This window comes from Gadus chalcogrammus, chromosome 20 (genome assembly GCF_026213295.1).
Source record: "Gadus chalcogrammus isolate NIFS_2021 chromosome 20, NIFS_Gcha_1.0, whole genome shotgun sequence".
Classification (NCBI taxonomy): domain Eukaryota; kingdom Metazoa; phylum Chordata; class Actinopteri; order Gadiformes; family Gadidae; genus Gadus; species Gadus chalcogrammus.
Window position 1 is genome coordinate 15,060,395 of NC_079431.1, and position 18,109 is coordinate 15,078,503.

Here is an 18,109-nt window from a genome sequence, read left to right on the forward strand (position 1 = left end):
TTCCCAACATAGAGGGTACTGGTGCGTGTGCGTTTAGGGTACTGGTTAGCGGTCGCCTAAAGGGGAGGGCGAGAGGGGTTAGCTGAATGGTATTTTTGTAACGAATAAGAAAAAAATAAATGAGACGCATTCTAGCTAACTAGAGAAAGGACGGCACTTTGCAGAAAACGGTAGTGCTACTGAAAAATAAGTCTGAGACCGAAAAAGGGTCCTCTTCGATCAGTTGTCTTTTTTTATTTATCATTTTATTTTTTTGTCTTTGTTTTAAAAAAAATTAAATAAAGACACCTGTAGGGAACAAGAAACAAATAGAGAACTCCTAACTTCACCGTGCCACTTGTTTATTTTGTGTAAATAATACTAGACCTTGTAAATACAATGTTGTATATGAAAAATATTTAAAATAAAAGGGAAAATCATTTGTGAGTTGAAACTGTTGTTTTTTTCTTCCGTTTTAGACTGGTTTATTTTTGTTTACATTAACTTTACTTTGTGGATCATTATAACGTGACACAATATGGTGTACTGAGACGATGGCTTGACTCAATCTATAACAACAAATACAAGATGACACCAGACTACTGTATGGTACTTGCCAATGTTTCCTAGAAATGTGGATATCTCCTAGGTTTCCTGGGTCTCTATAAGCAAGCTTGTCACCAATTAGCGCGTGTCTGTCCAAGCACAGAGACCTGGGTTCAGTTCACCTTGCTCGTCCACATTGTGAAAGTGAGGTTATGCAGAGAGTGTAGTTAATTGAGTCTGAGGAACAAACTCCTGTAGGCAAAAGTCCTGGGAGTTAAATATGAATTGCAGTTAAAAAGTGGGAGTGGGGAGGAAAAGGTCTGAAGGTCATGTTGGAGCCCAAGAATTCTGGAAGCGTCTTCATATGCATGTTCCATGGACATCAGGTTTCACCAGAGGGGGGCACTACTGTTGAATGAACATGTCAGCCATTAAGGTTTACCTTCAAGTTTTCTGAAATTTATATTGGAAAACAAACTTTTTACTTGTTCAACATAAATTAAGAATTTTCTAAGCATCATTAATTAATTTAATTAGTTATCTCAACATCTTACTGCAAATTCCATCAGAAAACATATTCATATACAATTATTACAACTTAATTTAATGAAATGTGTTGGGACAGAAAATACCAAGAATTGTGAGGCTATTTAAATTATTAACTAATCAACATTTTAGACATCCAATAATAATATATAAATGTAGATACCCCAAAATGCGAATAAGAATTGATATGCCTGCATTGTTTTTCAAATATTATACAAATTATTTGGTTATAATAATTTCATTTAATACAAAAATTGCTAACGTTTCGTCACGTTTTCGTCAAGTTAAAGTGACGTCACATCCGGAAGGATATCTCGGCCCCTCCCACTGTTGTGTTGGGACCCTGACGTCAGATCCGGAGGGGGACCCTAGGCTCCTCCCACTGTTGTTGGGACCTGCACAGAGAAATATCCAGAGAGGAGCAGCGGCGGCGGCGAGGGGATAAAAACAACTTACTCCTCAATATGGGATTGTAAAGGTCGATGATTGATCCTCGGACGATGCAAGAGGACGGGTCCTCACTGTGAAGCCCCCCGGAGTCTCTTTTAAGTTTTGTAAGTAGGCCTATTATTTATTTTAGGGATTTGGAGGAATCTACAAGTGTCTGATGGCGGAGCAAGTGTCCGTTTGTTTCATCCTGCAGTTGTGGATGCTTGTGTGTGTGCGCTTGTATATATTAGGGATACATTAATAATATCATTTCTAACATCTCTAATGTGTCAAACAAATGTGTTTCGTAGTATTATATGCTGCGTGTTTCTCAATGAAACTAAAGCGGCGCTTTGCAGATCAACTCGACCTGTTGCACACCGCTGAGCCTCTGGGGGCCGTCTCCTCGTAGTGCTAACCACACAGGGAAATGGGATGGATTTTGGCTACATGTTTAAAATGTTTGCATTTGACTCTTTAATTATAATTTCTCCTGTTATTAATTTTAAGGTTGGTCTGGCAAGGTAAATGTTTATTTTCCATCCCATTTGGGCTCCTTTTGAATCGAATTGAATATTTAACTTTTAGTGATGCAAATATGAGAACAGTGACCTTATTATTAGTTTATATTGGTCTCAGAAACGACCTTCATGTCCATAAGGCCTTTAAGGCAAGGCAAGGGAACTTTATTTATATAGCATTTTTCATACACGAGGCAGACTCAAAGTGCTTCACATATAAACATTGTGATACAATAAAATAATAGATACAAGTAAAAGTAAAAGAAAACATATGCAAAGAAATGGGTAAAATAGAAAGTTAAAAAGGCATTTTAGTTTTAAAATAAAAAATAAAGGCAAAGTTAAAAAAGCTTTCTAGGAAGTGCAATGTATTTAAGATTTAGCAGAAAGCTAGCAAACATAAATGTCTACAGTCTTGTTTTAAAGGTGCTCAGAGTTGGGGCAAGTCTTAAATCCTCTGGGAGTTTATTCCAGTTATTTGTTGCATAGTAACTAAATCCTGCTTTCCCATGTTCGGTGTTTACTCTGGGGATAATTAACAGCCTGGTCTCAGAGGATCTTATTGGTCTAGAAGGCTTATGTGGTGGAAGCATATCAGTTAAATATTTTGGGCCTAAACCATGTAGGGGTTTATAGGTTAGCAACATGATTTTAAAATCAATTCTCTGACCTACAGGAAGCCAATGTAACGACTTCAGAATTGGTGTAATATGTTAAAAAATGTTGGTCTTTGTTAGAACTCTAGCAGCAGCATTTTGAACAAGCTGAAGTTTCCTCAGAGTTTGTTTTGGGAGACTTGTAAGGAGACCATTGCAGTAATCAAGCTTACTAGTGATAAAGGCATGTACTTGTTTTTGTATGTCTTCGGTGGACATGAGCCCTCTAAGTCTTGCTACATTTTTAAGATGATAATATGCCCATTTTGTAACTGATTTGATGTGACTGTCGAAATGTAAATCTGAATCCATGATAACCCCTAGATTTCTGGCTTTAATTGAGGTTTTCAGGGACAGCGAGTGAAGGTTTTGGGTTACTTTAAGCCTTTCCGTTTTAGAACCAAATACAATTATCTCTGTTTTGTCCTCATTTAGTTGAAGGAAATTTCGGCACATCCATTCTTTAACTTGCTCAATGCACTGGCACAGCAGATCTATGGGCCGTTAGTCATTTGGTGATAGCGATACATAGATTTGCGTGTCATCAGCCTAGCAATGATTGTCAATATTGTTATTTTGCATGATTTGCCCAAGTGGGAGCATGTAAATGTTGAATAAAGAGGGAACCTTGTGGGACTCCACATGTCACGTTGGTTGATTCTGATACAAAGACGCCAATGGAAACAAAGTAGTTCCTATTTTGTAGGTAGGACCTGAACCAGTGCCTGAATGCCCCAGCCATTTTTCTAACCTGTCCAGAAGTAATGGTCTACAGTGTCGAATGCAGCACTGAGGTCAAGTAGCATTAGTATTGAGGTTTTGCCAGAGTCTGTGTTAAGACGGATGTCGTTTACAACTTTAATAAGGGCGGTCTCAGTGCTGTGCAGGGGTCGAAATCCTGATTGGATGTTGTCATAGCAACCAGTTGATGCCAGGAAGTGATTAAGTTGCTGGAGGACAACTTTCTCAATGATTTTACTTATGAAGGGTAGATTTGATATTGGTCTGTAGTTGTTAATAAAAGAGGCATCTAGGCTCCGCTTTTTTAAAAGGGGTTTAATAACTGTAGTTTTCAAAGCTTTTGGGAAATTGCCTGACTGGAGAGAGTTGTTAACTATCTGCAATATTGCTAGGCAGTCGAAAACATTCTTAAAGAGGTTGGTATGTAAAGTATCAAGGCAACAGTTGGATGGCTTTAGTTGTGTCACAGTTTCCACAAGATTTTGAGAGTCTATAACATTAAAGCATGCCATCCTTGCCACGTTACTTTTGCCTGAACATGGTGGTAGTCCAACATTTTTGTTTGAAGTGTAGATATTGATGGCTTGTCTGATGCATTACATTCTATCAGTATAAAAAGCTGCAAACTCATTGCATTTCTGTGTGGAATGTCTGTCAACAGTTGCAAATAGGGTTTTTGCATTATTAGTTTTGGTTTTAATGATATTGGAGAAAAATGTTTCTCTAGCATTTTTTAAGTCTAAATTGTAGGCACGGAGTGCTTCGATTTCTTAATATGATTATCTAATATGCTACTAAATGCTGCTTCTCATCTGTTAAATCGGCTGTGCTCGTTAACCAACAGACTGGTAATTCTGGCAGACAGTCTTTGTTGATTGGTTCTGAACAACGAGTTGGACCAGTATCAGGCGACACTGGTCGTAATTTGTGATAAAAGGTTATGCTATTCAAGTGCTTAGATTTTGACATAATTGGGATCTGTTGCACTACCGAAAGACCTGCTGGCAACCTATACAACCAGGGAAATCAAAAGCCTAAGGATACACCATTTGTAGACCTCTAAATGCACACTTTTAAGAAAGTTTTCTTGCTTATTGGCACAAGCAAAGTCATAGCGACGCCCACAATAGGTCTCAATATGTTTATGCTATTTGGTGGATGTTTTGACCCATGCTTTATTTAAACCGTGCGCTCCTCTACCAGTCGGGTTACCCACTGACAAAACCCCCTATAATTTTACAGTCTGTCAGCCTCTTGTTAAAGGGTTACATCACAGAGCCTTCCTTTGTCCCTCCCAGGTACTGGTAGGCCCTCCTTCTTCTGCTCCTCCTCCTCTTCCTCTTCGTCACCATGCTGAGTTTCCTGCGCCGGACGCTGGGCCGGCGCTCTATCCGGAAGCATGCAGAGAAGACGCGCCTGCGTGAGGCCCAGCACGCCATCACACACATACCAGCCGCCGGGGAAGCAAAGTCAATCATCACCTGCCGTGTGTCCCTGCTGGACGGGACGGACGTCAGCGTGGACCTACCAGTAAGGAGCACACACACACCTGCGGGGTTAGAGCAGGGGGTTCCCAACCTGTGGCCCTGGGTCCCACCTGGGCACGCCTGGTATGCATTTGGGGTTCTGGGAGATGGCTGACTTAAAGCTATAGAGCTGAGTGGATACATTTATTTGTTTATAAAAAATGATTCAAAAGGTTTCAAAGGTCTCATTAGGACACATAAGAATTAACTGCTGTGGTGTTGATGGGGTTAAACCCATGAGGTCACGTGAGTAAAATCTGCAATCCACCACATGATTGCTAGTTTGAATGAGGTGAAAGGAGGCTGATATACTAAGTCAGTATACAAACATAAAGATGCACATAAACACAAAAGACGAATTTGCATCAATAGAATGGATAGAAAACTGTAATATGGTCTCAACTGTGGGTATACAGTACAGGTATATCGATATGTATTGCACAATCCCATAATGTAATACCATTATTTCAGAAAGTTAAATAACATTTGCCACTTGAATTTTCATTTCACGGACCAATCTGTGTTGCCTCCCTTTCTTTAAATGAGGACACACAATTGTTTCAAACAAAATTCTAAAATATACATTTGTCGTGTTATCTTAATGTGTTGACCAGCTGAGACAGGCTCCTCCCCCTACACATACATACACACACACACACACACACACACACACACACACACACACACACACACACACACACACACACACACACACACACACACACACACACACACACACACACACACACACACGTATGCCCACGCAAGCACACACCTGAGTTATATAAGTGTATGTGTGGACACTGTGGAGTGACTATTTTGTGCCTGTGTCAGTGGAGCCGCACTCTTAAGCTGCCTGTGTGGGAGTGTGTGTGTTGCTGACCACCTGTAATTCCCTGATCCACTCTGGGGAAAACACACAGTCACATGACGCACCGCTCGGTCACTTGACACGCTGGGAAGGTTGTGTTCCAATCACAAGACTGTATGCTGTTCTACCCCTCTACCTGTTTTATTTTTTAATGTCCATTATTCTGTCCGTCTAGACCTAACCCTTACAGGCCGGCCATTGTGCTCTCACTTGCATTGATATCTCGATCCCTAGTCTGCCTCTCTGTGCTCCCCTTATCTGATTGGCCGGTTTTGAATTCCAGTGGAATTCCATTCGTCAGATATCCAACATTCCTCCCAAGCCAATATCCTTGAGGTATTTCACCTGCCCTCCAACACTGTATGAAACCTTCTCCATGAGTCCCAGTTCCATACAGTCTCAGAGCCCGGGGGGTCTTTACAGTGGTCCTGCTGGGGAGAGGGCAGTTTAATCATTCCAGACGATGGTCAGATATTCATATTCAACTTTTAATATATTTTCGTTGTTATACTGTATTCGGGATTAGGACACTTTAATAAAAAGCCATTTGTGGTGTATACAGGCATGAGTCATTTAGGTAGTACGATGTTGGGGGGGGTCATTGGGGATCGAACTCAGAGACCTTTGGCTTGGAGATGAACCACTATCAGACCACAACACTGTTCTGCCCCACCTTTTATGATTCAAGGTAGTTATATGTGAGAAAGCAATACTCTCTACAACCAGATATTTCATTGAAAAACTTTAATGGACTATATTTAGGTTTTGTTGAAAACTACAGTATTCTTGTTTATGCATTAGACAGGAGTCCCCCCCCCTAAGAAAGTGTCTTTAAAAACAGTAAGTTGCTGAAGAGTTCATCCACTTTGTAAACTAAAAAACAAGCACTCACGGCCCACACACAATATAAAACATGTTTTACAAGCATTGTCAGGTACTTTGAGATGTCGAGTCTGACATGTTAATTGATACCTGTTTTGAGCCATCAGCGACACACTGAATAGAGGTAGCGTTTCATTGGCTGCTGGGTTCTGATGCTAACAGGAAGTTTGTCTCTCACTTGAGTTCTCTCTTGATTTAATGTTTTTTCTGAGGCTCTTCCTCTCCCCCTCGGTAGATCTTTACCAGTATCCATTCACTCCCACTCTCTTAAAAAAACTTTTTTTCTTTTAAGCCGTCCACCCTGTTCAGCATTTAATAGCCGGTGAGACTTGTATCACTTGAATTTATGGTCTAGACATACTCGTACTGCTGGCTGGTCTCCAGTGGGAATGCTACATGGTAATCACAGTAAGAGAAATAAATAACATAAATCAGTGATGAGCTCTGATGTTTGGGAATACAAATTCTCAAACTTGAATAGCACAAAAAGCATAATAAAAGTTTTGACCTAATGAAAGGGTTCACCAATTATTCAGAAGAAGTACCGGTAGTTTGATTAAGGCGATAACCTTCATTTTAAATTCCAAATTCATATTTAGCCCCAGAGCTTAAGAACGATAACTCGGACCAATTAGTCTATTTTCGATAGAATTTGTGTCTGTCCAGCCAAAGGGAAACCTCTCTCCCTCTCTCCCTCTCTCCCTCTCTCCCTCTCTCCCTCTCAACTATTCTGTGTGATGTATTCCAAACATCTCCTGAGCATGGCCAACAGCAGAAGAACACAAACCTAACTTTTTTTTTCTGGCTAAACTATAATATTTTCCAAAAAAAGTTAAACCAGAGATTACCCTACAGTGAGGGGAAGGGGAGAAAGATGGGAAGGTGTTTGTAGAAAATGCCCAGGGATCCACTGGGACTATCTCTTGGGTTAAGCCAAACTTATCATTTTAGATAAACAGTCTCAGGGGAGGGGAGAGGGGGGTTGGTAAATAGGGGTCTACAGTGTTGGATATCACTGATCCGTTCTTTTGTCTCTCTCTCGCTCTCTTGCTTTCTCTCGCTCTCTGGGTTGTAACAGTACAGAGCTGTCTAAATGGCCAGTGACCCTGTCCGAGAGGATCTTTGGTGCCTTGGCTTCAACCACTCAGCTGGCCTAACTTATTATTTATACTTATCAAGACATTTGTCCAAAGCAGATTCCAGTGAATTCAGACACATGTCCTTCATGAGTAGATGAGAGGATCTTCCTAAGGGCATTGGTGAACAAACCAATTATCTTTCAATGCTCCCAAAGACCACCTTGTCCTTTAAGGGGAAGTGCAGCAGTGGTATTTCATTATTTTTTTAATGGAGGTAAGTTTAGTGTATCGTTACAGATTCTACCTCAAATCAACATGTAGTCATTCATGAAGGGCTTCTACCCCGAAGCGACTGACGAGGTGAGGATGAGAACAATCTAATCAATGCAAGACGGCATGTGTCATCCCAGTGATGGTTGTGTTGACAGTGAGCTGGGGAGCTTGTGGGGCAGCCTGTGTTTGTAGAGACCGTGACAGTGTTGTAAATAACAAGACATGAATGCATCCCAATGACATGCTTTATGTTGTACTGGCCTCCCAGGTGTGTGTGTGTGTGTGTGTGTGTGTGTGTGTGTGTGTGTGTGTGTGTGTGTGTGTGTGTGTGTGTGTGTGTGTGTGTGTGTGTGTGTGTGTGTGTGTGTGTGTGTGTGTGTGTGTGTGTGTGTGTGTGTGTGGGGCCACCCACCCACCCAGGGCTGGTTCCCAGGGATACATGGGTAAGGCAGCAGCTATGTTTACGTGCACATTTGTCATGTGATTTACGTATCCCTTCTTCCAATCCATCCATTGTTTTCTCTTGAATGTGGACCCTTCCCATTCCAAACATATCTAGATCAACGTTCTGAGAGAGGCCAATTGGGCCATTGACATGCATTAACTTGCCTTGTTTAAGTCAAAGCAAAGGCTTGCTGATATTATGCGGAGCATGTTTTAAAAAGAGGGGGTTCTAAAGAGATAGGAGTTTCTAGAGAGCGGAGGAGGTTCCAGAGTGAGGAATATGTTCTATGGAGAGGTAGAGGAGGTTCTAGAGCTAGGAAGATGTTCTATGAAGAGGAGGAGGTTCTATGAAGAGGAGGTTCTAGAGATGGAGCAGGTCGATGATGATCTAGAGAGACAATGAGAGGGAGGAGGTTCTAGAGAGGGAGGAAGGTGAAGGAGGAGAGGGAAAATGAGGGGGTTTGAGGGTTACTTGTGCAGGGGAGCAGTTTGTCTTTCAGACAACGGCCACTAAGGCTGCAAAATGACACACACACACACACACACACACACACACACACACACACACACACACACACACACACACACACACACACACACACACACACACACACACACACACACACACACACACACACACACACACACACACACACACACACACACACACACACACAATGGGCCCTTTGTGCTGCTCTACTGGGCTACTGTAGGGGTGCGAATGCTTTGTCAGCTATGAGAGAGAGGTGGAGATAGATGTAGGGAGAGAGGAAGAGTGATGGGAATGATGGAGAGAGGAAGGAGGAGTGGAAGAGTCGGCGACGGGGAGGGAGATCATTTAGAGTGAGTGTGTGGGAGTCCCTGGATGGCTTGTTCAGCTCTCTGCCCCCTCTCTCTCTCTCCCATCAGAGACCCACCACTTGTTTGATGTTACAGCTTAATCCCAACACTGCACTACCTCAGTGCTCAGAATATCCAATAGAGACAGAGACGCGGATCAAAAGATAAGGTTGTCCCAGGGTCTGTTGTATGAAACCAGAACAATGTTTGACACAATCGAGTTTAAAGTCCAAACATTCTCCCTCATAATCCTCAAGATCAATGACGATAGGTCTCAAAATAAGTTTGCAACGGATTTTCCGTACACCCATTGACTGCCATTACCGTTGGGTGCACGTTTGTTTTTCCTTTTCATCGTTTTACTTTTTTTTTTTTTTTCAATCGAAAAATCTACAACATTACCTCAAACAGAACAACCATCATGTCTCTACCGGGAAAGGCAGAAGTCGAGTGTCTGCTGCTATTTAGAACTAGGTAGGTACCTTTTTAAAATGAAGCGAGCAGGGTAGTGATACAAGGATGCAGAGCGCAGCATACAGAACAGCTGACTCTTCGAGTTGTAATAATATGAATCCAAGGTTTTTTCATGAGACTAAAAGGAACGGTTCCTGCATTGCCAGAGGATTGGGAAGCCAGTAGATCATATAATTTATATTCCGCTACACCCCAGACACAAGCACACTCATATACCCATGCACACACACACACATGCACACGCACGCACACACGCATGAACCCTTGGCTGACAGGGGTCTTGGCCGCTTAAACTCCTGTTGCCACAGCAACCTCACTTTGTCTCTGTGTGTTCATCTGTGTGTACAGACACACACACCTGGCACCGCTGACATCATCTGAGAAACATCCCCAGGTCCCTGAGATAGGAGATCATAACCAACTGGTCCAGCGTCGATTACAGACCACTGTAACACATGTTCACATTTAAGTCTCCTTTGAGTGCTGTTATTGTTGTTAAAATCAGGAAAAGCAGCTTTTTAAAAGAATGGACATATAAAGGACCAAAACATGTTCGATTCTTATCTTTGCATTGACTGAAGATCATTCATCTTAGGCCCAGATAAATACACATTTTAAGTTGATTTATTCTACTTTTCCATTCTCTTTGTGGTCTTTCCTCTGCCCAGAAAAAAGCCAAAGGGGAGGAGCTGTTTGAGCAGATAATGTACCACCTGGACATCGTCGAGAAGGACTACTTCGGTCTGCGCTTCATGGACTCTGCTCAAGTCCCGGTAAGAGGAGAAGGAGACCTCGACGACAACCCAAAATGTATTTAGAATGAATATCAATGTCCTTCAAAATAGTATTTTATCTGAGGCCACTCGCATAGTAAGGTATGTAGAGCGTCTTGCTCAATGATGCAGCTCAGGTGTGTGTGTGTGTGTGTGTGTGTGTGTGTGTGTGTGTGTGTGTGTGTGTGTGTGTGTGTGTGTGTGTGTGTGTGTGTGTGTGTGTGTGTGTGTGTGTGTGTGTGTGTGTGTGTTCTCAAATGTTTATATATGTAGTATAATACTCCCATGCTGACGGGAGACAGCAAGCAGGGGATTGGCACGTAGAGAAAGGCCTGATGTAATTGGTTACACGGGCAGTCGGTGGGCGTCATCCCACGAAGGGGAAAACCCCCTCCGACATGTTGCTGTGCAGAGGGCCCACACAGAGGTACTCTCTGATACTCTGAGAAGTGCATGGAGTAAAGAGGGCAAGAAAGATAAATGATAGACATGTGGTGGAAGGGGCTGCTAAGTAACTTGTGTGCAGAGTGGGAGGTAGAAGATGGATATACATCTTGGTATGAGGTTTTAGTATGCTGTGAGGAGAGAGAGATAGAAGAAAGATGGGTAGATAGATGTTTTAGCAGGGGGACCTTGGTAAGTCGGAGGAAGAGAGTAGTAGTAACGAGTGAAGGAAGACAGATTAGGAAGGAGGAAGGGAAAGGAGGGTCCAGGTTTGAGAAAATGAGGAGGAAGCTAAAACTAGCTTGTCGAAGAGGGGGGGGGGAGGTAGAGAGAGGGCAGGATTAAGGAATGTGGAGGAGAGTCCGACTGGCCGGCTGAGAGAGAGGGAGAGCGAGAGGGAGACCCACACACACACAGCCCTCGTAGACATTTTTCATGCCTGACAGATTCTGAATTCCCAGGAAAGAGTTGCAACAGCAAACCAAGTGTGTGAGTGTGTCTACGTGTTTGTGTGCATTTGTGAATGTGCAGCCTTGTGAGAAAATAGACATCTTTTAACAGAAGTTGAACATAACGTGTTACAGACTTTGTCTGTCAACTGTAGCAAAGTCTCCGATTGCAACAACAATATGTCATTTGAATGATTTTTTTTACTTTTATCATGCATAGAAATGCTGGTACAATAAATTGGGAAAACATTTCAGCTATGCGTACCATTGAACAAAATCGGTTCTTGAACTTAAAAGCCTTTTTATAGTTTTATTTATTCATTACATTTATTTAGTTTGGTTCAGAAGTCATTGATGTTGGAACTAAAAATATGTTTCCTTTTATAATTTCAGCATTGGCTTGATGTAACCAAAAGCATAAAAAAACAAGTAAAAAGTGAGTATACACACACATATACACAAACTGGGGAAGTGAAGTGCATCTTGTGATTTAAATGTATTCAACATTTGTTGAACTGAGGGAGGTAAACACTGACCTTTTTAAAAGAATACTTCACTAAGTGTCTGGGAACCAAGTTGAACTGTACTCTTGTCTCTGCTCAGTTGTGTTGGTTTTGTCTGTCATGATATTCTGCTATTCACCTTGTCTCTCTTTCCTCCCTCCCTCCCTCCTCCTTTCTGGTAGTCGGACCTCCCTACTGTCTTCACTTGAGGGTCAAGTTCTACTCGTCTGAACCCAACAACCTGCACGAAGAGCTCACAAGGTACATGCACACACAAAACCTCTGTGTGACCCCCTTTGCAGTGGCATTGGGAGCACTATTCTTTAATATATTTTCTTAAATGTTTTTCTAATTTGAAAAGGCGGTAGTCAGTTAGAGTTAATGTCATGGCAGATATTTATGTTTGCTGTGGTCGTTGTCTATCTACGTCATGTTTTTTGAGACACTCAAAAGCAAAGTAACGTTTGTTTTGTGTTATCTAAGCTAAATTGTTCCTATTTCGAATAATAGTGTGCCTTTTTAATAGAGAGTTTCTCTTAATCATTTATATATTATTTTGAACAAATATTAATAATTGTCATTCAGTTGCCATCTTTGGGTGATTACTGGATGCAAATATGTTATTTTAATTTTAACATTTGGTTTATTATGCTCCATGTTCTTTCAGATACCTATTTGTATTACAGCTGAAGCAGGACATTCTCAGTGGAAAGTGAGTATTCGTATTTTCTTAAACACAATTAAAGATTCATAGAAAAACCAACAAGGCAAAGTGTGATCAGAAAAATAACTTTACAGGGTTAGTTAACAGTTAAGAAGATAATAATAATCATATAATTAAAATGATCTGAAAACATTTATCTATGTAACATAACAAAAAGTAAATGTAAATAGTGATTGCAATGACAGGTGAGATGATGCGGGTTATGGCTCCATGAATTTATGGATCATCATTAATAGACAAAACTTATTGCTCCTTGTGCTAATAAAAAAATTCACTGTTTCAAAATGAAACCCAATCTTTCATTCACAGTCTCAATGCTCTTTGTTGTTACCACCAATATTTGTTTTTTGCTCTCTCAATTAGAGATTAAATACAAAAATATTTTATTATAATCATGGTTTAAAGCCACAACAAATGTAGTTATTTAGTTGAAGAATCGTACTTAATTAAACCTAAATTATTTGCTATATGAACTAATCTGTTGCATTCCTAAATAAGACCACACTAAACTAAGACGCTTATGGGATTACATATTTATACCATTATTAACAGAAGTCAGCCAGTGGATTGTGAGCACGCCAGTATCATATTCATAACTTTAGGGGGGATAAGTTCAAGGGCAGGGGGACACTGAAGCAAATCCACCTTCCGTCCTGTTGGTTGACCATGTCTGTTCTTCTGTTTTTTCCAGGTTGGAGTGTGAGTTCGACACTGCTGTGGAGCTAGGGGCCTTCTCCCTCCAGGGTAGGTTAATGTCTAAGCCCTCATTAACTTCTGAAAAACGAGACCCTTCCTGCAGTAAACCCCGCAGCATTGACCACCACATCCTCTTAATCAGTAAAGAGTGGTCGTCGTTGAGAAGTGGAGCTTTCTCAACTCTTCTGAACCTGATGGCTTGAATACCAGCTGTGTCACCACTGGGCCAGCCCATTACTCTGCCTCCCTACTGCTTTCTACTGTTTTTCTTATCTGTCTATGCCGGGCTCTAGTGTTGTTCTACACTGCCTCTATTGTCTTTCTAATCTGCCTCTATTGTGTTTCTGCTATGTTTCTACACGGCTTCTATTGTGTGTGTCTACTCTGCCTCTACTGTACTTCTAGTTTACCTCTCTATTGGCCTCGTCTGTGTTTATACATTGATTCTATCTATTATAGTTTTACTCTGTCTCTCTGCTGGCTTCTACTGCGTTGGACCTCTGCGGGCCTCTACTGTGTTTTGTCCTCTGTCTCTCTACTGGCATATTCTTTATTTGCCTCTGCTTCTATCCTGGCATCTACCATGTTGCTACTCTTCCGCTCTACTGGCCTCTCCTGTCTTTCTACTCTGCATCTATACTGGCCTTTCATGCGTTTCTCCGTTGCCTCTCCTGGGGTCCGACTGTGACCACCGCAAGCTGTCCGACACTTCTGCCCTCCAGTCATGACCTGTCTTGGGTCCAACGGAGGGATTTCAGTTCCATCCCCATGGCAACGGCAAGGAATTCACTGGCAGAGTGGACTCGGCTTTGCCTTTTTCTCCTCCTCGACCGAGTTGACTCACTTAACGGCACAATAATGAGGCTGTATTGGCTTTACACGGAGCCAATTTGGTGCTGTACTGCTGTGGTCTTTATGGTGGTGGGACGTAAAAAAGCCTTTGAAAGAGGTGGATTTTGTTCAGACGTGTTCAGGATGAATGAACACACGCACACACGCACGCACGCACACACACACACACACACACACACTCTGTCTCTGTCTCTGTCTCTGCGGGGTAATCAGTACCTCATTAAGGCTTAGTGCTCTCCAAAGAATCTTTAAATCATCTCTCGCTGTCTCTCCGTCTCTCTTTATTGCTCTGTCTAGCACCTCCTCAATTTCTTACCCTCATTAATCCACATTCTCCTGCTACATTTTTATTTACCTCAAGGAGAGGATACCATTTCCTTCTGTGTGCTTTTAACATTGATGTCATTTTTCTTGCACCTGGTGGAAATGGCTCTAATATGAGGTGGGGAAAAAGAGTTTGGCTTTCCCTGTTTTTCCCTTGGATACAGTCTTAACGGGATCCAAGTCTTATCGGTCAATTGTGACTCCCAGTTCCACTGCTCAGAGAATAGAATGTACCGTCTTGTTCTCATAGGCATAGCTGCTGCGGTATAGAAGCAGCCTTCTTGGGCTTTTGTGACGGTATTAGGCTGCTGTTGGTTATTGGCTTCTTGGTCAGGATCACGTCCAGGTGGTTATAAAAAGGCAGGCCAGTGGTAACTTAAAGGTGTTGCGTAACACACGGTAACTTAACTTGTTTTTCTTCCTTTGCATTACTTGGAATTTCCTTATCTGGATGAAACCTAAACTGCAGTCTGACCTTCAGCACTGACTTGATGTGTTTTTAATTTCTTGCGTTTGTTACGTTCTGAGTGAGTGTCCTAATTCATGTGTTGGTGTTTGTGTTTGTAGCGGAGATGGGGGACTGTGACCCGGCAGAGCATGGTATGGACATGGTGTCGGAGTTCCGCTTCAGCCCAGAGCAGACGGAGACGATGGAGCTCGCCATCTACAGCACATGGAAGGAGTGCAGGTGAACTGCTGCTCCCCGTCAGACCAATACGACCTCCAGCTAATGGGATGCCCCATCGCCTGTAGACCACGACCAATGGAAACCCCATTTGGCCGTTCACCTAAACCACTCTGAAGCCCATTTGTTATATACCTCAGCCGATCAGTTGAGGGTAGGGTAACTCCAGTGACTTGGGACATTGTGACATTATGAACATTATGTTATGTGGCACGTGATCAAAATGTCTTCATCCAATCACACTGCCTTTCAGACAGGCAGTAGATATGCTGTATGCTATAACTATGATAATTGTAATAATTCAAGTGCTGTCTGCCTCATCAGGCTGACTTGAAATGTTAAAAAATTCTGCAGACCAGATGCTGCTGGAATATATGGCCCTTAAAATCCAGACTCTTATCATTTGAAAATATGAAACACCTGCACCATCGACTCTTCAGTACCTCTATGAATCTCCCGATGAAGGATGTGGAATGCATGACCCCATTAAAGCTTCAAAAGGGGCAATTCCTCAAGAACAATTTGACTTGCATTGCTTATGTTTAACAAAAGCTCTTTCACCCTTGTATCGTTAACACACTCAATGGAATACTGATGGCTCAGGGTTGTGTACTTGCATTCTGAACTTCACATGAGGATTCTCTATTCTGATTGGTTGGTTCTCCTGTCCGTTTTCCGGCACAGAGGCCAGATGCCCGCCCAGGCGGAGATCAACTACCTGAACAAGGCAAAGTGGCTGGAGATGTACGGGGTGGACATGCACATGGTCAAGGTAAGAGGCTGATCAACACTAGCTCACAAACAGGGGGCACTCTTACCGCTTCCTGCTGTTGACCTGAAGCCTTTACAGTTCAGGGGTAGACAAGTGTAGGGGAAACACATGGTGATGATAATAACCACATGATCTATCGTAAGTCACTATGATTCATTCTAATGGGGACACTAATCTCTGTCATCTTACAGTGCATTTAATAAATAAAATGGTATGATATAACATAACCTTTCTGATTCCCACCTGCACAATCAATCAAACACACAAAGCAACACTTAAATGCAAACATGGTTTACTAACATTGTAATGTAACAAACAGTTAAATCATCAGAACTTTGCAGAACAGAGTAAATTATCCCAACTGTCTTACCACATATGTATGCTGTTAAGCCACTTGATCACCACCAGGTCAGACAGGAAGTGTTTGAGATGGAACTGATAGCGGACAGGAAGCAGAGGATTGGGGGAGGAATTTAAACATGTGTTCCCTCTTCTTCTTTTTCTTCTTCTTCTTGTCCCCCAGGCCAGAGATGGGAATGAGTACAGCCTGGGTCTGACCCCCACTGGAGTTCTGGTGTTCGAGGGAGAAACCAAGATTGGACTGTTCTTCTGGTGCGTTACTGTTTGTTGTTTCAGTGTGGGGTCCTTACTTACTGGGATTACTCCTTATTGTGATGTTTTTACCTACTGGGCTTACCTTTTGGTTCCTGTTATTCCCTCCATACTCCTTACATAGTGTGTGTGTGTGTGTGTGTGTGTGTGTGTGTGTGTGTGTGTGTGTGTGTGTGTGTGTGTGTGTGTGTGTGTGTGTGTGTGTGTGTGTGTGTGTGTGTGTGTGTGTGTGTGTGTGTGTGTGTACGCGTTTATATGTTGACAGACGATTTATTTCAATAAATATTTATTTGTGTGATTTATGTTAATCTATTTCAGGCCCAAAATCACTCGCCTGGACTTCAAAAAAAGCAAGCTGACTCTTGTTGTGGTGGAGGATGATGAACAGGTATACACACGCACACACATACATGCTGTGTGTCAACTTTTTAAATATAGCCTTTTGATAAAGTTTTTGTGCTATTCTTGCTCATTCTTGTGACATCGTTCTTTGGTCACCATGACAAGTCATTGCCGATGTGGTGAAATTTATGCTTGACAGTAAAAGCAGATGAATCATCGATGGATAAATAAAGTGACTGGTTAGGATTTGGTGAAGTAAATACTCAATGAACCTTCTGTGTGTATATATGTCTGAAGTTAAGTGTGACCTGGGTTGGCCTCCTCTGACTTCTGGGCCGAGGTTCTCTGCATTTCTATCATCACATCGGAGATAAGAGAGGAGGGATAGGCTGTCTAGTGTCCCTTTGAAAGCTACATTGTGGCCTCCTGATTGGTGGAGGTGGAGTCACATGACCGCAGGCCTAGATTACTGCGGACAGGGCCCAGTTGTTCGGGGTTAGAAACGAACACTGGCTAGTTGTTCATATTGAGGTTTAGTTTTGTAGTGATTTGAATCAGTGGGCCAGGTAGTTTCTCCAGACATAGACTCATCGTTGGACCAGGGAGGTCGTGGTATGAGACACAGGCCGCGATTGACACAAAGACTCAAACATAGACACACGCAGACAGACAGTGTAGCAGAGCACCAAGACGGGTTTCCTGTGTCTTCATTCCTTGTGCGTTAACTTATTTTGATCATCGTTTCTGATTCTACTTAAAACACACATACACTGTTTCAGATAACCATGCATGCCATGCTTAAAGCACACGTGTACACAACCTGCAAAATACTCTCAGACACATGGACACGCTTTGCATGCGTGTGCAAAGACAGGGTCTTTAGTTGTTATGCAGGTAGTGCGGCGCTGGTGTGTGTACGTCCCCTTGCGTGCAATATATCCTCCCAATTTAACCCGGCATTGTTCGATTTAAAGTGCACAATATTTCAACGCATCCGTCTGTCTTCGGGGCTGCCTTTCCGGCCCTCACTCTCTTGCGTCCCATCCACGGTGTCTTCGGGGACCACCTCAGTTGGCCGTCCCGTGTGTAAGAGGCCACTGGGGTTTTGTGTGGGACTGTTCAGTTG

General features: G+C 42.3%; 1 protein-coding gene across 3 annotated transcripts in view; it reads left to right on the forward strand.

The window, feature by feature from the left end:
* Positions 1-1,454: 1,454 nt before the first annotated feature.
* Positions 1,455-18,109, forward strand: part of epb41l5 (erythrocyte membrane protein band 4.1 like 5) — a 41,557-nt gene continuing 24,902 nt past the window's right edge. For all 3 annotated transcript variants that reach the window (XM_056579561.1, XM_056579562.1, XM_056579563.1), the window contains exons 1-11: positions 1,455-1,625; positions 4,717-4,948; positions 10,476-10,580; positions 11,867-11,909; positions 12,159-12,237; positions 12,644-12,688; positions 13,392-13,444; positions 15,140-15,260; positions 15,942-16,029; positions 16,553-16,641; positions 16,960-17,029. In XM_056579561.1, the coding sequence (XP_056435536.1) occupies positions 4,769-4,948; positions 10,476-10,580; positions 11,867-11,909; positions 12,159-12,237; positions 12,644-12,688; positions 13,392-13,444; positions 15,140-15,260; positions 15,942-16,029; positions 16,553-16,641; positions 16,960-17,029 (873 nt within the window). In that variant the 5' untranslated portion in view covers positions 1,455-1,625; positions 4,717-4,768. The remainder of the gene's footprint in view (positions 1,626-4,716; positions 4,949-10,475; positions 10,581-11,866; positions 11,910-12,158; positions 12,238-12,643; positions 12,689-13,391; positions 13,445-15,139; positions 15,261-15,941; positions 16,030-16,552; positions 16,642-16,959; positions 17,030-18,109) is intronic.